The sequence below is a fragment of the Pseudophryne corroboree genome, chromosome 6 (genome assembly GCF_028390025.1).
Source record: "Pseudophryne corroboree isolate aPseCor3 chromosome 6, aPseCor3.hap2, whole genome shotgun sequence".
NCBI lineage: Eukaryota > Metazoa > Chordata > Amphibia > Anura > Myobatrachidae > Pseudophryne > Pseudophryne corroboree.
Window position 1 is genome coordinate 288,279,133 of NC_086449.1, and position 27,014 is coordinate 288,306,146.

Sequence of the window (27,014 nt, forward strand, 5' to 3'; positions counted from 1 at the left end):
CAATTCCGGGCGATTTGCGGCAATTTTTCGCTCGTTTTTAAATTCGACACAATTCGACCGTCGAATTCCGGCCGGCGGGTGCCGAAATTCGACATATTCAATAAAAAACGGATTCGACAGTCCCGCTGTCGAAAAACGGACCAATTGACGGATTTTGAGTTGACTTTTCAGATGGTACAAAAAACGGTAAAAAGCCCGAAAAAATATTGCGTGCTCTTTGAGCCGGTCCTGGTTGCCAAAATACGGGGGGAAAATGACAGGGGATCCCCCGTATTTTAACAACCAGCACCGGGCTCTGCGCCTGGTCCTGGTGCAAAAAATACGGGGGACAAAAAGAGTAGGGGTCCCCCGTATTTTTTGTACCAGCACCGGGCTCCACTAGCTGGACAGATAATGCCACAGCCGGGGGACACTTTTATACCGCTCCCTGCGGCCGTGGCATTAAATACCCAACTAGTCACCCCTGGCCGGGGTACCCTGGAGGAGTGGGGACCCCTTCAATCAAGGGGTCCCCCCTCAGCCACCCAAGGGCCAGGGGTGAAGCCCGAAACTGTCCCCCGGCTGTGGCATTATCTGTCCAGCTAGTGTAGCCCGGTGCTGGTACAAAAAATATGGGGGACCCCTACTCTTTTTGTCCCCTGTATTTTTTGCACCAGGACCAGGCGCAGAGCCCGGTGCTGGTTGTTAAAATACGGGGGATCCCCTGTCATTTTTTGCCCCCGTATTTTTGCAACCAGGACCGGCTCAAAGAGCCCGAGGCTGGTTATGCTTAGGAGGGGGGACCCCACGCAATTTTTTTTCGGGTTTTGAACCCATTCCATAAAAAAATAAAAAAACAAATATTTTAAAAAATATCTAAATAATACTTGTGCCTCCTAAATAGACAAACCAAGTACCTAATCCCTTCTAATATAAATAGATATGCTATTAGCAATAAAAAAAAACACAAAAAAAAACATATTTTTAAAATGTTTTATTATGTTCCGCCAGCAAAGTGAGGCGGATTGAAAATGACGAATTTACTGTCAAAAAGCACTGTTGTCGAATTTACATTCTTCAATTGAATATACTTTTGTCGAAAAGCCGCATTTGTACCATTGCAGAAATGTCGAATTTGTCAAATGTCGAATTTCAAAAAGTCGAATTTGAAAAGTCAGTTTTTTTGACGAAAAGTACTGTATTGCATTGTCGAAAAAAAATTTTTGGCGAAAAAGTCCAGTTTTTCGACATTTTCGGGAATTCGACCGCAATTACATATACCCCTATGTGACTTAAACAGTAATGCAGGTTTATTTAGTGTACACAGGTGACTCAGATGTAACACTAATAGCCGTAATCAGGAGCCCATATATCACACAAGGTGGTGGTACTTATCAGGAGATGTCTGAGGTGGTGAGGGATGGAGGACTGCACAGCCGTGCAGTCTGACTTCTGCTGTAGAGAAGATGATGCGGTGCCTGACTCGGCGTCAGCTCTGGAGCTAGGATGCATCCATTGGAACACTGAGTCTCTGTAGCTGAGATCTTATCCCAGTCTCAGCTCTGCACACTTGCACATACAAGACTGTCTCTGTCTCTTTGTGTGTCACACTCTCTCCTCACTCTCTCCCTGAGACGGAGGAACAGTAACTACATCATATAACTCCGCCTCTGAGTGACTCCTAGCACTAGGGGTCTGACACTAGGGGATGCACCCATAGACTAATAAACCGAAGGAGACAGGTACAGAGTGTACCATATCCTAACATTATATAGCCTTTTCTCGGGTGGTCTTCAGGTTGCCGACTGTCGGGATCCCGGCGCACAGTATACCAGTGCCGGAATCCCGACAGCCGGCATACCGACAGGTATTCTCCCTCGTGGGGGTCCACGACCCCCCTGGAGGGAGAATAAATAGCGTGGCTCGCCACTGAGCCCGCAAGGGGCTCATTTGCGCTCACCACGCTGTTGGTATGTCGACGGTCGGGCTCCCGGCACCGGTATGCTGGTCGCCGGGAGCCCGGCCGCTGGCATACCATACTACACCCCCTTTTCTCCTTGCGGTAAAACCTCTGGTAACGCTCGATAACCCACTGATTCCACTTAAAGTGCAAAATTTATTGGGGTTCCCCTCACTTTACTTACCAGTGGTGCAATTTTGCGCTGACTGTTCCTTGCAGCTCCTTAAGCTGCAAGGAAAAGTACATCCTCTGCTAATTAAGGTATGGGGTATCAGCTGCTAATTGAATTGGCCATCACCAACCCCATGGTTCATTGGAAAAGTCCCATGTGGTAAAATAAAAAGTATTTTCTTTTTAAATATGATGAGTGCCCACCCTATTTACTTTCATGTATCATCTACTTTCTAAATGTGTTTAGAACTCCTTATCATTTATGGTTTTAAGTAATTTTTGCCCTTTAACTCCTCCTTAGTGTAAATAATAATATAGTGATGCTGCTTTTACTTTATTAATCTGGTGATATGCAGATTCTTTTTGTACAAGATTTATGACTGTCAACATCTATTTTGTTGTTGTACTATACCTGATATGAGCTTAATTACTGTGTTGTTTGCCATGGTTTGGGATGTAACGTATAAGACTTTTATGTCTGATTATTGCCACTTTTTACAATGTGTCAGGAAGGAGTCGGGGAATGGTGGAAATTATATTCTGAAGTCATCACAAATGGAGATGAAATTTGTGGTATCAAACCAACTCTCCATGAGATATTATTGGATCTTTTCTTTGCAGTTCCGTTTGGTAAGTAGAATGTTACATTGCGTAAGAGGTATTTTATACATTTGTGTGTCTAGAGTGTGAGCTCATCTACAGCATGCCATTTAGGTTTCCCTAGACTAAACAATAAATGAGAAAAGCAGGTAAAGGCCAACAAGACATTACGTTCCAAAGGAAACATCTTTTCTTGTTTATGTTTAAGTGGAATTTACAGTAGTTTGACCAGACTTGATCTCAGTGATAAATTATGTGGCAATGTTTAAATTTGGAATTATATGTACAGTTTTCACCCTAATAGTACTTAAATGAAAAAAATCTGAAAAATGCCTAGTAATACTTATTGAATACAATCTGTCAGATTATGCAAAGGCCATTGAGGTGTGTGTATGTATGTATGTGTGTGTGTGTGTGTGTGTGTGTGTGTGTGTGTGTATATATATATATATATATAGATATAGATATAGATATATAGATATATAGATATATCTCCATCCAGCCACAAGGTGTCCTGCAATCACATCAATTCAACTTGGAGAATGTGCGGGTGCCCCCCAATGACCTTGTCAGGCCCCAAATATACAGCATCTACCACAAATGTAGAGGGCGCCCTCCACATTTGTGGTAGATGCTGTGTGTATGTATATGTGTATGTGTATGTGTATGTGTATGTGTATATATGTATGTGTGCGTGTACAAAACAGAACCATTCTGACCTTTTTATGTTCCTTCAGTTTACATTGCAACAGACTGTTTTGAAGAGCTGGAAAGTTCCAGTGATACAATCGTCACTTTTGCTTCCCTATATTGCTAAATGCCATTGTGCGTGCTACTTATAAATTGGTATTTTGTGGAATTTTTAGTCTATAGGGGCAGTTCATTTCTTCACGATGTTCCTCTATTGTTTCTCATTATTCTCGCACCCCATATAGGTTTGCCTGAAAAAGAGTGAAGAGTTCTTATATAGTAATAAGTGGTAATGATTTCTCTCTAAGAATATGTCTGCTATTGACGATCAGACTGTTCTGCTGTGTGGTTTGGTTGGTTTACATCTGGGAATACTGGAGTGTGTTTCCACCAGTGACACAAGAGAAATATCCCTGCCAAATGCAGAACAACGCAAATATTGCTGAACAATGGTTTTGACAGTTTTGCTAATATCTAACAAGTGGTTTTATTCCCATCACCAAAATAGCCATTATTGGGCATGAATAAATACGTATGGGAGTACAGTGTATAGATTGATTTATGTTTAACAGTGTCGTAACAAGGTGGCATTACATCCTGTGCCGGCTCCGCCCGCTACTTCCGCATATCATGCCTAGGAGATGGTGCCGCTGGGTAAGGGGTGGGGCCGAAAGACACCACCACAGACTCCAGTTAGTAAAGCACTAAGGTGCCCATCACTCTTCAAGCCACATGCAGATGCCATTGGGGCAGCAACAGAGCCATCCACAGGGTTCTGCACTATGTGCGGCGGCACTGCTCGCACACCCTTCGTTATGGTCCTGGGTTTAAAACCGAAAGTATCTCTGTGAAAAAGGTTCTGCAAAGATTGTTCTCAAATGTTTTAATCACTGGCCCCTACTTGTTAATAGTCTAATGGGCAGATGAATAATTTTTTCTGTTTTTAATCAATATTAATAATTTTGTTTTTGGATTTACAGTATTAGCAACAACCTTTTCCCTGGAATTTACTAATGTATATTAGTAAAGTGTCTCTGTCAAAATTGTTTGTTTCACTTTTGTCATTTTGCCTGTTATGTGCAAATAGTTTTCGGCAGTGAATGCGTAAGTATTTTGGACATGTTCAGTAAAAGAAGTTGATAAATTGAGGAATTGTGAAGCACAAGTCGTGGCTTCACCCAGTATATGAAGCAAAAGCATTCATTATGTGCCATTTAGCGTCAAATACAATATGCATGGTCATGGAGTGAATTGTATTTTCAGTCGTCATTGCTAATATTGAAAACTAATGTCTGTGATGCTAGTTAGCATGCTTTACGCACATCTCCGATGGTGGGGCGGCTGTGCATATGCAGGACCCATTCTGCACATGTGCAGAACGGATCCTGCGTGGTCATGTACAGTTCCTCCAAGCAACAGGCTGCCAGCATTTGTGGGCAGGGGCTAGATGGAGCTGGACAGCATTCCCCAAACTGGGGGCCTGTCATCCCCATATTCTGGGACTAGCTAGGCCAGTCCCAGAATGCAGCATTACTGGCCCCAGCAGAGTGAACAGCCCGGCCATCCTCAGTAATCGGAGGTTTACTCTGGTGGCCAGTGTTCGTGCAGGTAACCATTGCTGCGTCTTTGGACACAACAGCACATCACACAAGCATGCAGGAGGCATCTATTCACTCAAGACACCCCCTGCTACTTTTATATATTTTTGTACAGCAGGTGCCTCAAAGACACATCTGCTGTATGAACTGTGTCCCTCTCTGAATCAGGCACAGTGTTCACCATGGGTCCCTTACGTTGTTCTGTTACAAATACCACACTATTGTGTTTTCATTACTGTAATATTTATTGTTTTTTCTCATACGTCCTAGAGGATGCTGGGGTCCACTTCAGTATCATGGGGGTATAGATGGTTCCACAGGAGCCATGGGCACTTTAAGACTTTTTTTCAGAGTGTGAACTTGCTCCTCCCTCTATGCCCCTCCTCCAGACCTCAGTTTAGAAAATGTGCCCATGCAGACTGGTTGCACTCTAGTGGAGCTCTACTGAGTTTCACTAAAAGACTTTAGGTTTTTTATTTTCAGGGAGACTGCTGGCATCAGACTCCCTGCTTCGTGAGACTTAGGGGGAAGAAGTAGGAACCAACTTTCTAAATAGTTTCATGACTCTGCTTCTGCTGACAGGACACCATTAGCTCCTGAATGGTACTGAACACTAGCTGCGGCTATGCGCTCACTCCCACAGCATGCCGTCACCCCCCTAACAGAGTCAGAAGACTGGTGAGTAGTGTTACCGGAGATCTGCAAGAGGGACCTCCGGTCATCGTGACTGCTTAAGGTACCGCCAGTGAGGGGGGGGGGGGGGTCCTGGGCAGCATGAAACCTACTCTTACTGGCAAAAGGTAGCATATGATGCCGTGGCACAGTCCTACACCCCCGCCAGTATAAATATCTATTACACTAGCTGAGGAAAAACGCGCCATTACAGGGGGCGGGGCTTCTTCCTCAGGCAGCCAGCACACTGCTCAGCGTCAATTTCTCCAAGCTGCTGCAGGGGAAGAAACCCTGATCTTCCTCTCCACTTCTGTATCAAGTATCAGGGTGAAAAAGTGTGTGTGGGGGGGGGGGAGCTATATTTGGTGCTTAAATCATATTATTCGGTATTCTAAAGCGCTAAGGGTCTCTGTGTACAAATTTTATGACACAGGGATTTTTTTCAGTGGCTCTGAGTTGTGAGCTGGCAAGTCTCTTTCTGTGTCCTACTGACAGACTTTACTGTGAGTCTGTCCCCCATAAGCCCCGGAGTGTCTGTGGTGTGTTTGTGCACGTGTGTGACATGTCTGAGGCAGGGAGCTCTTCCCCTGAGGGAGCCATTTTAGGGACACAGAGTTGTAATGTGGTGGCAGTGCCGGCACACCATGAGCCTGAATGGGTGAAAGAATTACGTGATAGTGTGAATAATATCAGTAAGAGATTGGATAAATCTGAGTCTCATGCAGAAAACTGGAGAAAATCCGTGGAATATGTGATTTTTAATAGTTCTGCCTTTTCATCCACAGGGGTCCCCTCTGCTTCACAATAAAGGTAATTTGCACAAATAGTACAAACTGATACCGACACGGACTCTAATTCCTGTGTTGACACTAGTGATTCCAGGGGAATAGATCCAAAATTAGCAAAAAAACATTCAGTGCATGATTATTGCTATTAAGGAGGTGTTAGAAGTTAAGGAGCCCCCTCCTTTACCACAGGAAAAGGCTTACTTTAATAAAGAAAAGAAAATTAATGTAACTTTCCCTCCATCTCATGAGCTGAACAGTCTCTCTGAGGGGGTCTGGACAAACCCTGAAAAGAAATTTCAGATTCCGAAAAGAATTCAGACAGCTTATCCTTTTCCTGCAGAGGACAGGAAAAGGTGGGAGTCACCCCCCATTCTAGACAGTGCCCTGTCACGATTAACAAAAAAAGGTGATTCTCCCTGCACCTGGAACGGCTTCACTAAAGGAGCCGGCAGACCGCAAGTTGAAATCTATCTATGTGGCCAATGGGACACTACTCAGGCCTACCATTACCGGTGCGTGGGTGAGTAGTGCTATTGAAAAGTGGTCAGAAAACTTGTCATCAGACATTGACACAATAGATAAAGATGAGATACTCCTAACACTAGGTCATATCAAATCAATCTGGCATGGACCCGTGGGTTTTACAAATTGTGTCCCAGGCGTACAAGCTAGAGTTTCAAGACCTCCCCCCCCCCCCCCCCCCCCCCCCCCATGCCGATTTTTCAAATCTGCCTTACCAGTTTCTATCCCAGAAAGGGAAGTAGTTTCCGCAGCAATACAAAAATTGTCAGGATCAAGTGATTGTCCTGGTTCCCTTGTTGCAACAAAGAGAAGGGTTTTATTCAAGCCTTTTCGTAGTTCTGAAGCCGGACGGCTCGGTCAGACCGATTCTAAACCTGAAAACACTGAATCTCTACCTGCAAAGGTTCAAATTCAAGATGGAATCTCCGAGGGCAGTGATTTCCAGTCTGGAGAAAAAGGTATTCATGGTGTCAGTGGACATAAAAGATGCCTACTTACATGTTCCTATCTATCCTCCCCATCAAGCTTATCTGAGATTTGCAGTGCAGGATTGTCATTACCAATTTCAGATGTTGCCGTTCGGACTATCCACAGCACCGAGAGTGTTCACCAAGGTGATGGCGGAGATGATGGTCCTCCTTCGACAGCAAGGAGTCAATATAATTCCTTACCTGGATGAGCTCCTGATAAAAGCGAGGTCCAGGGAAAGGTTGGTGCAGAGCATTGCACTTTCCCTGACAGTTCTTCAACAATATGGTTGGATCATACATTTTCCAAAGTCACATTTGGAACCGACGACAAGATTATCATTTCTGGGAATGATACTGGACACACAAGTACAAAGGGTATTTCTTCCAGTAGAAAAGACTTTGGAAATCCAGAGAATGGTCAAATTCTGAAACCAACAAGGGTGTCGATTCATCAATGCATTCGGTTGTTGGGGAAGATGGTAGTGGCCTACGAGGCCATACAGTTTAGCCGATTTCATGCCAGAGTATTCCAATTGGACCTATTGGACAAGTGGTCCGGATCCCATCTACACATGCGTCCGAGTATAATCCTGTCATCCAAAGCCAGAATTTAGCTCCGGTGGTGGCTGCACAGTTCTCACCTCCTGGAAGGACGAAGGTTCGGGATTCAGGACTGGGTCCTAGTAACCACGGATGCAAGTCTTTGAGGCTGGGGAGCAGTCACACCATGGGAAAACTTCCAAGGAAGATGGTCAAGTCAAGAAACCTGTCTTCACATAAATGTTCTTGAGTGGAGAGCCATTTGCAACGGCCTTCTACAAGCGGTGCATCTTCTTCAAGATCAACCCATTCAGATCCAGTCGGACAATGTAACAGCAGTAGTGTACATAAACCGTCAGGGTGGAATGAAAAGCAGAGCGGCAATGGCAGAGGTGACAAAGATCTTCCTCTGGGCAGAAAGACATGCAAGAGCTCTGTCGGCAATTTTCATTCCGGGAGTGGACAACTGGGAAGCAGACTTCCTCAGCAGACACGTTCTCCATCCAGGGGAATGGGGCCTCCACCAAGAAGTCTTTTCAGAGGTGACAGGTCTTTGGGGAGTTCCTCAAGTAGACATGATGGCATCTCATCTCAACAAGAAGCTTCAGAGATATTGTTCCAGGTCGAGAGACCCTCAAGCAATAGCAGTGGATGCACTGGTGACCAAATGGGTGTTTCGGTTGGTGTATGTCTTCCCTCCACTTCCACTCATACCAAAAGTTCTCAAGATCATAAGAAGAACAGGGGTTCGAGTGATCCTCATTTTCCCAGACTGGCCAAGGAGGCTTGGTATCCAGATCTTCAGGAGCTGCTCATAGAAGACCCTCGGCCTCTTCCTCTTCGTGAGGACCTGCTGCAGCAGGGGCCTTGCGTGTATCAAGACTTACAGCGGCTACGTTTGACTGCATGGTTGTTGAGCGCCGGATCCTAGACCGAAAGGGTATTCCCAAAGAAGTCATTCCCACACTTATTCAGGCCAGGAAAGGAGTAACGTCTAGACATTACCACCGTATTTGGATACAATATGTGTCTTGGTGTGAATCCAAGAAGGGTCCAACGGAAGAGTTTCATTTAGGACGTTTTCTCCATTTTCTTCAGACAGGAGTGGATGCTGGCCTACGATTTGGTTCAACCAAGGTCCAGATTTCGGCCTTGTCCGTTTTTCTTTCAGAAACAATTGGCCTCCCTTCCAGAAGTTCAGACGTTGGTGAAGGGGGTTCTGCATATCCAACCTCCATTTGTGCCTCCAGTGGCACCGTGGGATCTTAACGTGGTGTTGCAGTTCCTTCAATCAGATTGATTTGAACCTCTCCAGGAGGTGGAATTTAAGTTTCTCACTTGGAAAGTGGTCATGCTGTTGGCCTTGGCATCCGCAAGGAGGGTGTCTGAGTTAGGGGCCTTATCTCACAAGAGCCCTTACTTGATCTTCCATGAAGATAGGGCTGAGCTAAGAACTCGTCGGCAATTTCTTCCGAAAGTGGTTTCTTATTTTCATATAAACCAACCTATTGTGGTGCCGTTGGCTTCTGACACCTTCGCTGGTTCAAAGTCTCTGGATGTGGTCAAAGCTTTGAGAATTTGTCGCAAGAACAGCTCGGATACGGAAAACCGAGGCACTGTCCTGTATGCTCCCAACAAGATTGGGTGTCCTGCTTCTAAGCAGACGATTCAACACGCTCATTCCACGGCAGGATTGCCGATTCTGGATTCGGTGAATGCCCATACTATGAGAAGAGTGGGCTCATCCTGGGCGGCTGCCCAGGGGGTCTCAGCATTACAACTTTGCCGAGCAGCTACTTGGTCAGGGACAAACACGTTTGCTAAGTTTGACACCTTGGCCGTTGATGACCTAAAATTTGGTGAATCGGTGCTGCAGGAACATCCGCACTCTCTCGCCCATACTGGAGCTTTGGTATAACCCCATGGTACTGAAGTGAACCCCAGCATCCTCCTAGGACGTATGAGAAAACAGGATTTTAATACCTACCAGTAAATCCTTTTCTCCTAGTCCGTAGAGGATGCTGGGCACCCAGCCCAGTGCGTACTTTACCTGCAGTTGTTAATTTGTTAAAGTTTTCAACACGTTTGCTGTAATATTCATGCTCGTTGGCATGTGTTGTGTTGAATGCCATGTTGTGCGGCATGGTTGAAGTGTGAGCTGGTATGAATCTCACCACTAACATAAAAGTAAATCCTTTTCTCGAAATGTCCGTCTCCCTGGGCACAGTTCCTATACTGAGGTCTGGAGGAGGGATATAGAGGGAGGAGCCAGTTCACACTCTGAAAAAGTCTTAATGCCCATGGCTCCTGCGGAACCGTCTATACCCCCATGGTACTGAAGTGGACCCCAGCATTCTCTACGGACTGCCGCAGACCTGTCCCCCCGCAGCCAGCTCCCCCCGCCGGCCATCGATCTCAGCTCCCCCAGCCTCCCGCAGGCACCTCTCTCCCTGCAGCACCTCCCCAAACATGTGACCCAGCAGCCAGCTCCGGCCGCCGATCTCTGCATCCCCCGCCGCCGTCCCACTCACGGCCGCCGCCATCTGCACCCCTGGCCGCTGCTGTCAGCGCATCCGCAGCTGCTGACGGGACCCGGTGTACGGCCAAATCCGACAGTCAGATTTGACCGTCCATTGAATAGGGGTTATCGGATCCATTCCGACAACCGCATGTCGGAATGTATCCGACTCTTATTGAATATACCCCTAAATCTGTATCGTTTCAGTTGAATGCAGTGGTTCCCAAACTTTTTTGAATTGTACCGCACTAGAGGATCAGAATTTTTTTTCTCGCCACCCCTAGGCCAAAAGTTTCTTATTGAGAAATTCTAAAAAGAAATATTACATGAGGTAAATTGTGTTTATCTGTCATGTTTAGGTTCAATTGTATGGTGGGTAGCAAGATTTGCTTCTATTTGTTCACGTATTTTATGATTGACAGCCTCCAGCACTGGTTTTGCCTGTTACATTGACCATAAATAATTTGAATTGGTCCTGGACCACCAATCCAAGGCACCCCTTCAAGTGCCTAGGCACACAGTTTGAGAACCACTGGTTTAATGGCTAACTTTACTTACAATATACAGCATAGGGGTGTATCCAGTTGTAGTCGGAAACTGCCGTCTTGTCAGAAAGATGGCAGTTTCCAACTATTTTAGGTTGGAAACTGTTCCGACCCATTCAATCCTTTCCGACAAGTCGGCAATTCTGAATTGTCGGAAAACACGTGGATCGGTGGAATAGCCGCGGATCTACGTGTTTTTTGTCGGAAACACTGCCAAATTCGTCCGGTTTTAGCCCCGTTTCAGACAATGGGGGTAATTCTGAGTTGATCGCAGCAGGAACTTTGTTAGCAGTTGGGCAAAACCATGTGCACTGCAGGGGAGGCAGATATAACATGTGCAAAAAGAGTTAGATTTGGGTGGGTTATTTTGTTTCTGTGCAGGGTAAATACTGGCTGCTTTATTTTTACACTGCAATTTAGATTGCAGATTGAACACACCACACCCAAATCTAAATCTCTCTGCACATGTTATATCTGCCTCCCTTGCAGTGCACATGGTTTTGCCCATTTGCTAACTAACTTGCTGCTGCGATCAACTCAGAATTACCCCCAATATCAATCCAACTTTTGAAAAAGTCGGATTGGTATTGTCGAACGGCCAAATCCTGTCGATTTTGCCAAGAATTGAATACTCAAATGTCGGATCCTTTCCGTCGGAAAGGATCAGACATTAATTGAATACACCCCATATGGGCCCTACACACTTAGTGATTACACTGAAAGATACAGTATTGAACGAGATATCGTCCATATCGTTCAGTGCGTATGCATCAACGATAAACGGTGTGCTGCCCCGCGCTCGTTCATCGTTGGTGCCGGGTCATTTATACATGCATGCCAATATGGACAATCTCGTCCATATTAGCATGCAGGGCTATGGGGCTGGGTGACGGGGGGAGTGAAAAAACTTCACCCCCGACCCCCGCCGCTGGGTTGGCCAGATCGGCCGTCTGGCACCTTGGCGAAAATGCCCAGTAGTTTCACAGTTTGTTTCTTGAATTGTCAAATTGATTTGTACTTTGCACTGCACACCTGCCTGACTTCTGTTGTGATAATAATAATCTGCTTCTGCGTGTCCTGCTTATTGTTTAGTTGCAGTCACCTCGGTGGAATAATAAATGAACTGTAGTAGAATGCAGTTCTTTGACAATTATTAACTAATTCAGCCAGGGTTGTCATAGATGGAGAACAAATGGAAAAAGCACACTGTGTTTTACTGCACTGTAAAAAGTAGCCCCTTTCTAAACTTTTTTTTTTTTTTTTTGTTAAATCACGTTTTTGTAGCTGTATAACAGTTTTCTAATAAAGTTTTATATATGAGAACATAAAGCTACACATTCTAGTCAGAGCGGTCTGATGGTGCATAACTGTATGAAGCACCGGTCTCCTACTTTGATAAGTGGGTTAGCCAACATATTGTATCATTAACAACAAATTAACATCCACTCGCTTTAATGGAGGCACCACACACTTGCAGTTTAACAGTGTTGTCTCCTTCTTCTTGCTGTACGTAATTGGTGCCTGAGGCGTTTTTAAGGTAAACAAATTTGTATTTTGGTTGGTCTCTGCAGACTAATGTGAGTCATGCGGAATATTCCTAGTGAACATGCATTGCAATGTATATTAATGTGTAACCAACCTTCAAATGTATATTAAAAAAACCTTATTATTTTATCTCCTATTATGTTACTGTCGAGTGCTGTGACTTGGTATAGTAGTTATGTATACCTTATCGCTCGGTTTGCTTGGGTCCACGCAAATGTTCAGATTTGTAATTTTACATTATACATTAGATTCTTAAATGTTGTCACAACCTGCAATATAGGGGTCCATTTATGCTGTGGTTTGTCAGAATTTAGGGTTCTCAGCCTGCCTATTAGAGATGACTATTGCACGTGGCATACTTCACAAGCGGACGTCTGTGCTGCCTCCTTGTGCTTATTTGCTGTCATTGTCCTGTAATAGCTAGTGCCTTCTCGTGTGTGTGTGTAATAGGAAAACAGAAATTATACAAGTGGCAAGTGTATTGAAACTTATTATATATGACAGGGTTAATAAAGTGAAATAAGTGGACTCATCCACTTAAGGATATAAATCAAAGAATAAATACAAGTGTTAAATCACTGTGTGTGTGTGGTTTAGAGGGGCAGTGGAAGTTGGGGGTGATGGGGCAGTGAGAACCCAGTGCTAGTCACTAGGCTGGCACCCTTATACTAAATGGAGATAGTCAAGCGGGAATGCAGATCAGCCCTGGGTACAGTGTGACATTGGCACTGCCAATGAGAGGGCTCTGGTGGCAGTAGTGTAAGTGCCCAGTGCCAGCTGCCCCTTATTGGAGGTAATACATATGACACATAAATATGCAGGACATTGTAGGGTCTTCTCTCTCTCTCTCTCTCTCTCTCTCTCTCTCTCTCTTTCACTCAGGCAGGCACTGGCATGCTGCCCTGTGGTGGGCTCCTGCTGCTTACTTCTGCCCTGGCAGCCCTCTCCTCCTTCAGATGTCAACCGTGCCTCCTGCACTCACCTCCTGAGCTGCTGCTGACGCTGCCCAGATGTGTGCACTAAGGCACCATCAACCAACTGCCCCTCATACCTGCAGCCCTCATCCACTGTGATCACAGCTTCACCCTCTCTTCTGTGCTCCAACATCACCCTGGAGTGATGATAACCTGGCCAGCCCAGTTCCTCCAGATAGCAAGTGTCTGCTGGTGGGAGGGTGGTGTGAGCCTTTATTGCAGCCATGGTCTATTGCCGGACGGTCCCTAGATCTGCTTCTCCCTGCACAGACCCTCTATCTGGAATATACAGGAATAAAATTCTCTATAGTCATTAACCAGGTCTCCCACTCGTATGTGCATTAAAGTACCTCCAACTGTATAATAACCCCAGGAGCAGGTCCCTGGGGTAGCCACTCCATTACAGCTTTCCACACTATTATTACACACACAGACTATCTGTCATCTGGTGACAAGGTGCTGCCGGCGGCATGGCCAGTGAGCAGCACTAATAACCTGCACAGTACTGGGTACATTAGCAGCACGGTATAAGAGAACATCATAAGGGATGCCTGGAGATGGGAGCAATAGGGGGCAGTGAGGGTTGGCGGAGCAGCTACGCGGGAAGTGAGGTGTGATGGGGCGGTGAGCTGGGGGTGGGGGACCAGTAAGGAGTGATGGGGAAAGTATGAGCTGTGGGGGGGGGGGTTGAGGTGTGAGCTGTGGAAGGGTGGGGTGGCATAGAGATATAGGGGGAACTGGATAGCGCTATAAAAGGGGTATTGAGATATGAAGGCAGGTGACAGTTATGCCCTTTCAGACAGAAACGTCTGAATTTCCCAGCTTTTACCCGATATTTCAGTGCCAGGTTGCTTTGCAGGGCATAGCCTGACCCCCCCCCCTTCACACAGGGAAGCAAATTACCAGGTAAAGTAGTTCTAGCTGCCAATTTATGGCTCAACATGGGTATTTCTTGTGTGAAAGGGTCAACCCGGGTCTCCGTCCCTGGTAAATTCCTGGGTCGGAATTTCAACCCGGTTTGACCCATCAAATTACTGGGTAGAAACCTTGGCGTGAAAGGGGTATATGAGACCTATTTTTTTCTTTTCTTTTTTTTTTGTAGAGGGGGCAGGTGGCCAATAAGTTTATGCCTTGAGGAGACCTGACCTATAAATACGCCTCTGTCCACAATGCGATTATGGTACACTACTCATCTCAGAGCATCTCATACGCACTTGACGTCACGCACGATATGGAGTAAAGGCTCTCGCTTTATGAGGACACATCTATATGGCACTTACAAATCACTGAAAACCAGCAACTTTACCAAAATCATAGGCTATATCCTTTTCCCCATAGAATGAGTCCTATCCTACTGTGACATCCAGTTGTCTTTTATGTGAAGTATTTTCCCATTATGTAAGTGTAGTGCCATTACATGTAATTGTTAGGAAAGGCTTGATCAGGGGTGGGGAACATCTGGCCCGCGGGCCGTATAAGGCCCGCAAAGCCAACTGATCCGGCCCGGCCACCCGCTGCTGTGTGTGACAGGGGAGGAGAGCGCAGCGTGCGCCTCTCCTGCCCCTTTGAGCTCAGTCCGGCCGTGGCGGCGTGTGTCATCTGCAGGGAGGAGAGCGCAGCTACAGTATATCCACTGTCCAGCGGCGGCATGTAGGATCTCAAACCAGCCGCTGGTTCGTGAGCCAATCAGAGCTCGCGGACCGGCAGCCAATCAGGAGCCGCGCTGCCGGTCTGTGAGTTCTTATTGGCTTACGAACTGGCGGCTGGTTTGAGATCCTACACGCCGCCGCTGGACAGTGGACATAGCTGCGCTCTCCTCCCTACAGATGACGCACGCCACCGCGGCCGGACTGAGCTCAAAGGGGCAGGAGAGGTGCACGCTGCACTCTCCTCCCCTGTCACACACAGCAGCACAAAGGGGCAGGAGAAGGCCAGCAGCAGCGGTGAGCAGGGCGGGGGCATATCTGTATCTGGCACTGTGGGGGCATACTGTATCTGGCACTGTGGGGGCATACTGTATCTGGCACTGTGGGGGCATACTGTATCTGGCACTGTGGGGGCATACTGTATCTGGCACTGTGGGGGCATACTGTATCTGACACTGTGGGGACATATCTGTATCGGGCACTGTGGGGACGTGTGTACCTGGCACTATGGGGGCATATCTGACACTGTGGTGGCATATCTGTATTTGGCACTGTGGTGGCATATCTGTATTTGGCACTGTGGTGGCATATCTGTATTTGGCATTGTGGGGACATATCTGTATCTGGCACTGTGGGGACATATCTGTATCTGGCACTGTGGGGACATATCTGTATCTGGCACTGTGGTGGCATATCTGTATTTGGCACTGTGGTGGCATATCTGTATTTGGCACTGTGGTGGCATATCTGTATTTAGCACTGTGGGGACATATCTGTATCTGGCACTGTGGGGACATGTGTGTATCTGGCACTGTGGGGACATATCTGTATCTGGCACTGTGGGGACATGTGTGTACCTGGCACTATGGGGGCATATCTGTATCTGGCATTGTGGGGACATATCTGTATCTGGCACTGTGGGGACATATCTGTATCTGGCACTGTGGTGGCATATCTGTATCTGGCACTGTGGGGACATATCTGTATCTGGCACTGTGGGGACATGTGTGTACCTGGCACTATGGCAGCATATCTGTATCTGGCACTGTGGAGACATGTGTGTACCCCTCACTATGGGGACATATCTGTATCTGGAACTGTAGTGGCATATCTGTATCTGGCACTGTGGGGACATATCTGTATCTGGCACTGTGGGGACATGTGTGTACCTGGCACTATGGCGGCATATCTGTATCTGGCACTGTGGAGACGTGTGTACCCCTCACTATGGGGGCATATCTGTATCTGGCATTGTGGTGGCATATCTGTATCTGGCACTGTGGTGGCATATCTGTATCTGGCACTGTGGTGGCATATCTGTATCTGGCACTGTGGGGGCATATGTGTATCTGACACTGTGGCAGCATATGTGTATCTGGCACTGTGGCGGCATATGTGTATCTGGCAGTGCACTACTGGGGGCATATCTACTGGGGCATAACTACTAGGGGCAGGCTAATTTTAAGTTGATCATTTTTGTATGGCCCCCGAAGGATTTTATAAATGTCTAAATGGCCCTTGGTAGAAAAAAGGTTCCCCACCCCTGGGCTAGATTCTTGGACTTGCTAGATGCTGTGGAGGGTTCTAATGAAAAGATTCTTGGAGTTGCAAATTCAGCTGAGTACTCCAGTACCACTAGGGAGTGTAGAAGCCTTGGTCTTGCTAGATGTCATAGGGACCTCTGGTACTAGGGGTGAGACTCCTAGGGCCCTCAAGAGGCTTTTCATAATTAGGGATCACCCGCTGTTCCCTTATACCCCTTTCATATCTCCAATGCCGGATCCCACCTGGGAATTGTAAACGGGTCCTTCCCAGATGGGATCAGACATTGGAGACTATGTGCTGGCTTCCCGACCCAGCAAATTGCCAGGTCGGTTGCCATAGCGGCGGGGGCGGAGGTGGCGCTGGGAGATGAGCTCCTCTTCGCACCGCCTCTCCCCATCTAGTAAACGGGTCCCGGGTCGCCTAAACCCGGGAATCTGTTTACGCTGCCACTGACCTGGTATTCAACACGGGAATAACCCTTCTTATAACCCGGGTTGAATTACCGGGTCAGGCAACCCGGGAATTCGGACATGGCACTTTCACACTGCACACTGACCCGTGTCGACCCGGCAATATGCTGGGTCGATACCGGGTTATTTGTGCAATGTGAAAGAGGTATATGTGCTGGTTGCGCACACCGGTACTTAGGAGGCCCCCTGAACTTAATTCTTCCAGTAGTAGGAGCTCACCCAATAGACCGAAAACCCAGGAGACCACAGGATAATGATTAAAGAGAGATGATACAGCAGAGACTTCGTAACAAAGTCACAACTCGACTAGACTTCATTACCATTGGGTCTTATGAGATCCGCCTGTACCAGAGGTAGCAGAGAGGTTAAGTAGGCGGTTGCAGACAGACCTGTGTTTCAGGAACAGCTGCAGCTCAGCCGTGCAGGGTAACAGCGGTCAGGCAAAATGTACATAGTGGCTGATTCAGACCTGATCGGTCACACAGCAGCAATTAGGGCTGGAGTGCGCATGCGCTGGCGTCACAGTGCACCGGTGCATGCCAGACAGCCGACGGCTGTCGTAGCCCTGCGATCGCCTCTGCCTGATTGACAAGCAGAGGCGGATGGTGCGTCGGAGAGGCGGTCCGGCGGCGTTTGGCCACCATTTAGGGGGCGCGGTCCGGACAACGCAGGCTTGCCTGGATCGTTGGTGGGGGGGGGGGGGAAGCCTCTGCAACCAGGGCTGCGACGAGTAGCTCCCTGCAAGCGCAAAGGAGATGTGCTGGCTGGGAGCTACTCCTGAAGTACAAAAGCATCGCCGCTGTGCGATGCTTTTGTACTTGTGCGACGGGGCAGGGACTGACATGCGTGGCGGGCTAGCCTTGTGCTGGGCATCCCCCCGCATGTCAATGTGACTAATCATAGATGTGCTACATTTAGCACATCTACGATCAGGTCTGAATTAGCCCCATAGAACAGTGGTAGCTTGCTCTTGCAGGATGTTAGCAGAGAAGCCCGGTGTGCAGGTATTGAAACAGCTTGGACTTCTATAATTTTAAAAGACAGGCCTTGTGTGCAGGAATGGCTTTAGCTTGGCCTTGACGGACATCAACAGACAGACCAGGTGAGTAGGGTTGGTCAAGCTTGGTCTTGCAGGATGTTGAACAGCAGAGTGCCCCTACACTGAAATAATTTATGACATGGGAAAACTAGTCTGGCAGAAAATGTCACACCATTATAAATTATATAAAGGCAAATAAAATCAGAACATCTTCAAATTCAACATAAGAAATTTTATGTGTGTGTGTGTGTGTGTGTATATATGTATATATATATATATATATATATATATATATAGGATAATAATACATCTGCTACTTTATACCAATTATTTTGCAACAAAAATAATATATATATATATATATATATATATATATATATATATATATATAAAACATTTTCACAGCTTAAATAGCGGCTTTAAAATATACCTTCAGATATGCAAAAATCAACTGGATTTACCTATTCTGGGAGGTGGATCTATAATGTTTTAGTATAGCAGACAAAGGATTTAAAAAAACTTGTCTGTTATAACGGTGTCCACATTTAAAACATGATGATTTCCGATATTTCAGTATCCCATTTGTTCCAAGTTCTTACACGCAATGTTTTTGGCCTGTTATATGTTATATTGCTCTCGTTGTGATGAATAGTCTTTCTCCACTGAAGGAGGTGTGGGTAACCCCCATCGATTGTTAATGGGGGAAGGAGAGGGAGGCTATTGTCCAGCCAGAGATTTTTCTGCACAGCAGTTTACCTGCCGTTCTTTTGCATGCAAGGGGCCGCCCATCTCGGGGCAAGGCTGCACAGCATGCTAAATGGCCTGCCCAGTGGCTGTGGATGACCTCCTGCAGCCGCAGCTAGTCTGTGTATGCAGGCGGTCCACCGCCATTTTATCTATCGGAGTGACTGCGTGATATGTCACAACAGCTGATCCGCCCCTGTTTTCCCCTCAAAACTCGGTCGCCATCCCGCAGATGCCGCTGTCAGTCAGGCAGTGGAGTTCGCAGATCACATTGGCTGCTATTGCACGCACGTGACGGGACCTACACGTGCGCTTTGCTGTCGCAGCTGGGGTTATTGTGGTTGCATCAATTAGTAATGTGACCTGAGTAACTCCCACAGTACTGAGCATGGAAACAGCAAACAGGAGCTTGTAGGGGTGTGGTATAGCGGTTCGAATCTATTTTTCCCGTCAAAGATTAGTCCGACAGTGATTGTCAGACAATTTAGTTTTACCGTCAAACTATGGTTCGACATTAATTATACCTCGACATAGATAACTTAGACTATGAAAGTAAACAGACCTCTCGAAGATCGACGGCGTGTATGCAGACATTAAAAAAGCCAGACAATTATCAATTAGATACGTATTACACAGACACTGTTAAATCGACAAAGTATATATAGACATTTTAAAGTCCGACAGGACATAAGTCAGATAAGCTCAAGACCGACAAACAAAAGACCGACAAAACCTATATAGACATTTAAAAATCAGATAGGCCACATGTCAGATAAGCACAAGACCGACACACATAAGACCGACACACATTCATTATCAAAAAATAATATTACACATAACACAGTTCTTAGACAAGTATTGGCTTGGATAGGGGGGAGTTATTGCGCCACTTGTGTTTCACAATTATTGAGAATAGGAAATAAAATATAACATAAAAAGTGAAGTTTAAAATAGACACTCCCTAAAGATTCAAAAGGGCGTCAGCTGACCCCCAAACAGGGATGGTAGTTCCCTGCGATATGAAAGAATGTAAAAAAAGGGGGGGGGGGAATATAGCGACCAACGGTGTCTTTAAAAACTCACAATGAAGGTAAAAAATATATAAATACAATTTATTCACATAAAATGAAGTTTTCACATAAGGTTTTACACATAAAAATATCTTAATAACAGGTCTCTTTGAAAAATGGGATAAAAACAATTTACACAATTCTAAATATATTACCAGTTAAAAATATAGATAAGAAGATTGTAACTTAACTGGGTATAAGGTCACTGCCAGTGACCTTATACTCAGTTAAGTTACAATCTTCTTATCTATATTTTTAACTGGTAATATATTTAGAATTGTGTAAATTGTTTTTATCCCATTTTTTAAAGAGACCTGTTAAGATATTTTTATGTGTAAAACCTTATGTGAAAACTTCATTTTATGTGAATAAATTGTATTTATATATTTTTTACCTTCATTGTGAGTTTTTAAAGACACCGTTGGTCGCTATATTCCCCCCTCCCCCCTTTTTTTACAAGTATTGGCTTGGACCTGTAGTTCCACGGATGAGGGTAGCGCCGGGGGTAACGCTGTTAGCGTAGGCGCGTCTGAGGCTAGACGGCATGGTGCCGTTGCTGGGGTGACGATGGAGGCATCCAGGACAGGGCACCCAGACATCGCGGGGGGGCGGACGGAAGAGGGGTGACTGAGGGGATGGGGTGCTTTGCGGGGAAGGGTGGGGGTGTGGTGGGTTTGGCCTTGCACTCATGACTTTGGCCTGTATGGTTTGGGATTGGTAGCTGTAAGGCTGACAGGTGTGGCTGGGACCTGTGGTTCCACGGATGAGGGTAGCGCCGGGGGTAACGCTGTTTGCGTAGGCGCGTCTGAGGTTAGACGGCATGGTGCCGTTGCTGGGGTGACGATGGAGGCGTCCAGGACAGGGCGCCCAGACATCGCGTGGGGACGGACGGAAGAGGGGTGACTGAGGGGATGGGGTGCTTTGCGGGGAAGGGTGGGGGTGTGGTGGGTTTGGCCTTGCACTCATGACTTTGGGCTGTATGGTTTGGGATTGGTAGCTGTAAGGCTGACAGGTGTGGCTGGGACCTGTAGTTCCACGGATGAGGGTAGCGCCAGGGGTAATGCTGTTAGCGTATGCGCGTCTGAGGTTAGACGGCATGGTGCCGTTGCTGGGGTGACGATGGAGGCGTCCAGGACAGGATGCCCAGACATCGCGGGGGGACGGACGGAAGAGGGGTGACTGAGGGGATGGGGTGCTTTGCGGGGAAGGGTGGGGGTGTGGTGGGTTTGGCCTTGCACTCATGACTTTGGCCTGTATGGTTTGGGATTGGTAGCTGTAAGGCTGACAGGTGTGGCTGGGACCTGTAGTTCCACGGATGAGGGTAGCGCCAGGGGTAATGCTGTTAGCGTAGGCGCGTCTGAGGTTAGACGGCATGGTGCCGTTGCTGGGGTGACGATGGAGGCGTCCAGGACAGGATGCCCAGACATCGCGGGGGGACGGACGGAAGAGGGGTGACTGAGGGGATGGGGTGCTTTGCGGGGAAGGGTGGGGGTGTGCTGGGTTTGGCCTTGCACTCATGACTTTGGCCTGTATGGTTTGGGATTGGTAGCTGTAAGGCTGACAGGTGTGGCTGGGACCTGTAGTTCCACGGATGAGGGTAGCGCCGGGGGTAACGCTGTTAGCATAGGCGCATCTGAGGTTAGACGGCATGGTGCCGTTGCTGGGGTGACGATGGAGGCGTCCAGGACAGGGCGCCCAGACATCGCGGGGGGGCGGACGGAAGAGGAGTGACTGAGGGGATGGGGTGCTTTGCGGGGAAGGGTGGGGGTGTGGTGGGTTTGGCCTTGCACTCATGACTTTGGCCTGTATGGTTTGGGATTGGTAGCTGTAAGGCTGACAGGTGTGGCTAGGACCTGTAGTTCCACGGATGAGGGTAGCGCCGGGGGTAACGCTGTTAGCGTAGGCGCGTCTGAGGTTAGACGGCATGGTGCCGTTGCTGGGGTGACGATGGAGGCGTCCAGGACAGGATGCCCAGACATCGCGGGGGGACGGACGGAAGAGGGGTGACTGAGGGGATGGGGTGCTTTGCGGGGAAGGGTGGGGGTGTGCTGGGTTTGGCCTTGCACTCATGACTTTGGCCTGTATGGTTTGGGATTGGTAGCTGTAAGGCTGACAGGTGTGGCTGGGACCTGTAGTTCCACGGATGAGGGTAGCGCCGGGGGTAACGCTGTTAGCATAGGCGCGTCTGAGGTTAGACGGCATGGTGCCGTTGCTGGGGTGACGATGGAGGCGTCCAGGACAGGGTGCCCAGACATCGCGGGGGGATGGACGGAAGAGGGGTGACTGAGGGGATGGGGTGCTTTGCGGGGAAGGGTGGGGGTGTGGTGGGTTTGGCCTTGCACTCATGACTTTGGCCTGTATGGTTTGGGATTGGTAGCTGTAAGGCTGACAGGTGTTGCTGGGACCTGTAGTTCCACGGATGAGGGTAGATCCAGGGGCTGTTGGGGTGACAACCGTCCACGCGCCTAACCTATTTGGAGCTGAGGGTACAGGTGTGTACACGGCGACATGTATGTAGGAGGGTAGTCTTGGGGAAATGAAAGTCTCAGAAGTCTATGATATCAATATATTGGCCCCTGTCCTAATAATCTGTCGGTCTTTTGCGTGCCGGTATTATTTTATTCTTTTATATGTATGTATTGTCTAGGTATATGATGTCGGTCTTTTATGTGTCGGTATTATTGCTATCTGTTTTATGATTTGTCGATCATTTGCCTGTCTATGCATACACTGTCGGTCTTTTACTTGTCGATATTATCGAGGTCTGTTTGATTAATTGTCGGTCTTTTTTACTGTCTATGTATGCACTGTCGGGTTTTTGTCATGTCGGTCAAATGCACGTCTGACTTGTGTTTTGTCGGTCTATTGTGTGTGTGCATATATACTGTCGGTCTTTTGTGTTTCGGTATAAATCTTGTCTGATGAAGGACTTGTCGGTCTGTTTTGTTGTCGATTTATGCAATGTCGGTTTAGGGGTGGTCGATGTGACTGTTGTCTGACTTATGAACTGTCGGTATTGGTCTGTCGGACTGTTTGTCTTGTCGGGTTTTCCTTTGTCTTTATTTTAACTTTGTCTGACTTTTAACTGTCGGTCTCTCACTACTGTCTAACTAGTGTCTTTCTGTCTTCTGTTGTCGGTCTTTTCGCTGTCTGTATTCTTCATGTCGGCGAGTCAGCCGGAACCCGCTTGTAGCCACTAGAGGAAGAAGTTGTTCAGTTGACTTCCTGTTCCCAGAATCATGCTTACAGTATATACCAGTAAATTGCCACTGGTGGAGAAAGTCAGTTGAGAGACATCAGTAATCTCATTATTGGATACCTGTCAGCTGACAGAGCAACATGGCCACCCCCATGCCTGCATCCACATAGAACCCTGCCACTGAGCACTCTACAGAAGTCCCGCTAAACTCCGGAGAGAGTTTCCAGCGTGGCCACCTGCTGCTGCACCCTGCTGTCAGATCGCATGACCGATCAGTGGAAGCCGGCACCGCGGTGAGTTACGACCAATCCCAGGCCGGATACTGACAGCTGACACTGGTGTGAGGGGTCTCCGTTCCTCCTAGCTGTCCTTAAATGCCAACAGGATTACCTAATTTTTTATCAGCAGTCCATTTTATTATATAGATTTATATAGATTCAATTCAGACAGCTTTTCCCGTAATGTATTCTCTAAGCCAGTGGTTTTTAACCTTAACCCTCATCTTTCCCAAGAAGTCATGTTTAGAGGATTACTTTCTGTGGAAGAATTACTAACCCTGCAAAATAGATTTACTCAACCGTGTATGATTATAAAAATCCACAAAACGTGACCTGAAGTTTGAAGATATAGTATGGTAAGGCTACTTGGGTCAGTATAACAGGGTCACGTATGACAGGGCCTCATCACGGGTGGGCGGTATGGGGGCAGGGATGCATAATCACGTCATTGCGGCCCTGCCCCATCCTATCCAATGCCCAGATTACCGGCATTGAATAGCGGGGACGGGGCTATAATGCAAGTCGCCTCATCGGCCTCCCAGGACCACCCACTATGAAGGATGGCCGAGGGGGCTGCAGAGAGTGAGGCCGGATCTGGGAGACTTGGCTGCCATTCCGGGGGGCATACACCGCCATCTGATTTTTGGGAGCCTGGCAAGTATGGTTTCATATGTTTTACATTTTGTTTTAAGGATTTAAAATTTAAATTGTAGTTTGACTTTAGGCTGTTTTTGTTCATGTGGTTTCTGTTTTTGCTTTTTATATATTTCACTTATTTACATCCTCCACATAAGCAATATGTCATTTTGGCAAAAATGCATGTTGATAAATCCTGATCTGGCATTTTGTTTTAAAAAATTGTGAGTTCACTCTGCAAAATCTTTAAGGATTGATTTTGAGGAAATTAATTGATACTGAATTTTGCTGTTTTTTTTTCTCTTTTACTGCAATTGCCTTTTGCTCAGTGGCCAATTAATTGGAACTTCTGGTTGACGATCCGTAATATCTATGTACACCTGCAGTTTTCCTTTTTAGCAGATCTAATTACTTGAAAAGCAGTTCCTAAGAAAACCTCTAGAGGTCAGTCTACCACCATGATTTAACATTTCTGCAAAAAATGTGTATTTTTGGAAACTCTATTAACACTTGCTGTTACTCTCTTGATCCAATAAGCACGCTTACAATGCTATATAAATTTTCCCTTTTTCAGGTTTTCTTTGACAGGAACAGATCAATTCTGGTCTATCACCGTATTCCAGCAGATATTAGCATATATATATTTTGCTTTAAATCTACCTACAGTGTATCAACTTTGTATTTTTGCATGAGCACAGCTCCATTGCATTTAAGCACATTGGAGCTATCACATTATGTAAATACTACAATAATTTGAGTATTAAATTATTCAGTTTGAAATGGTCCAACGCCAAACAATTTGAGTTTCCAAGGCACTTTATTCTAGTGAACTAAAGCACGATCTGTATAATAATCTGCATTGGTGTGACCAGAGTTTCTACAAGAGAACATTACAGCACAGGTAAGTATCACAGGGGCAGGACTGGGCTTGGGTGATAAGTGTATATATATGTTTGTGTGTGTATGTATGTATGTATGTATGTGTGTGTGTGTGTGTGTATATATGTATATATATATATATATATATATATATATATATATATATATATATATATATATATATATATATATATATATAATTTCTTCAAAATGTGCAATTGTCTATCCTGCTGTTAACAATGACATATACTGTGCTTCAGGGACACATTTGTATTTTTCATACACTTTAACCAGTCAAAACTCTGGCACAAACGTTATTATGACAGGAAAGGCTCTGCCTCACCTGCCTCACCCCACCGCACGTCACTGCTGTACTCGTCAGCATATTGCAATAATGCAGCTGTATAAGAAGTTCAGCTAGTAGCAGCTCCCGGCCTGCCCGACGGTCATGTCTTTGTTAATTACACCCTCATCAAGGGTCAGCCAGAATGTGTAATTCACACCGAAACGACCGTTGGGCATGCTGGGAGTTGCTACTTTGCTGAACTACTTATACTGCTGCATTATGCTGATGAGTACAGCAGTGATGTGCGGTGGGGTGAGGCAGGTGAGGCAGAGCCTTCCTGTCATAATTGTGTCATTTTAAGCAGGATGGCTTTTTGTACTGTTTGAATAAATGGACTTCATTTCTGCCTTTTTTGTGGTGTGCTAGAACCCTTATGTAAACTCTCGATGGAACACCACCGTATATGTGTGTGTGTGTGTGTATGTATGTATGTATACATGTGTGTGTGTGTGTGTGTGTGTGTGTGTGTGTGTATATATATATATATATATATATATATATATATATATACACATATACATACACTAGGCGATTCATCGCGCCCCATGGGCGCTCTTCTCACTGTCATTAGGGGCAACGCCCCCTTAACCCTTGCACACCCTTGTGGCGCGCAATATTTTTATTATATGGAGTATTACCTCCAATCATAATTGTTTGAGTGGTTAAATATTGCATGGACAAAGGTCGTGCAATGGTTAAGGGTTCGAAGCCCCTTGCAACGGCGTGAACAGTGCACGCAGGGCCTGATGAATCGCCTAGTAGGTGCTGTAGTTGGGGGAGTGGCGGGTGCCAGGGAGACACGGATGGGTGCCGGGGTGGGGGAGGGGCAGTTGCAGGGGTGCTGCGGGTTGGGGAGGGGCTGGTGCGGTGGTGCCGCAGGTGGGGAAGGGTGCGTGGGTGCCGCGGGTGGGGATCCAGAGCCACCGCGGGTGGGGGAGGTGTGGGGGTGCTGCTGGTGGGGGTCCGGAGCCACCGTAGGTGCTGGGTGGGGTGTGGGGGTACCATAGATGGGGCCCGGAGGTACTGCGAGTGGTGGAGGAGTAGGTAATGCTTCTCCTCTAGGAAGCAGCTAAGCTGCTGTCCTCCCTTTGGCAGTGGTTCTCCTGGAGACTCACACAGCAGCCAAGCAGCCAGTCACTATTGTTAGCGCCGGTGTCCCAACGTGCCGCATTACAGGGAAGAAGATGCACTCAATAAACTACAGCTCCCAGCAGCCCTAATGGCCGGAATGCTTTGTTGCTAAGGGCTGCTGGGAGCTGTAGTTTATTTAGTGCGTCTACTTCCCTGTAATGCGACGTGTTGGGACACCGGCGCTAACAATAGTGACTGACTGGCAGAACAGACTGACTGAGTGATACAATGGAATAGGGGAGAATGCTGTGCAGTGTCAGTGACACTGCACACCCACTGCACTGCACAGCACTGTCACCTTTTACATTGATTCAGCGTCCAGACATTACCCTCCGCGATATCACCCACTATAGAGATGGCACATTACATTAGCCATCTCGGGGCTTCCAACCCGACAGGCTAGGTGCTGTGTTGCGGAGTCAGGGCCTCTGGGGACCTTGGCGCAGCTGTGGCGAGGAG

At 46.9% G+C, this 27,014-nt stretch overlaps 1 protein-coding gene across 4 annotated transcripts in view; it reads left to right on the top strand.

Annotated features, from left to right (window-relative positions):
• The window catches only part of LOC134932068 (protein unc-13 homolog A-like), a 330,279-nt gene that overhangs the window by 24,716 nt on the left and 278,549 nt on the right, over positions 1-27,014 (top strand). For all 4 annotated transcript variants that reach the window (XM_063926115.1, XM_063926113.1, XM_063926114.1 and 1 more), the window contains one exon: positions 2,620-2,740. In XM_063926115.1, the coding sequence (XP_063782185.1) occupies positions 2,620-2,740 (121 nt within the window). The remainder of the gene's footprint in view (positions 1-2,619; positions 2,741-27,014) is intronic.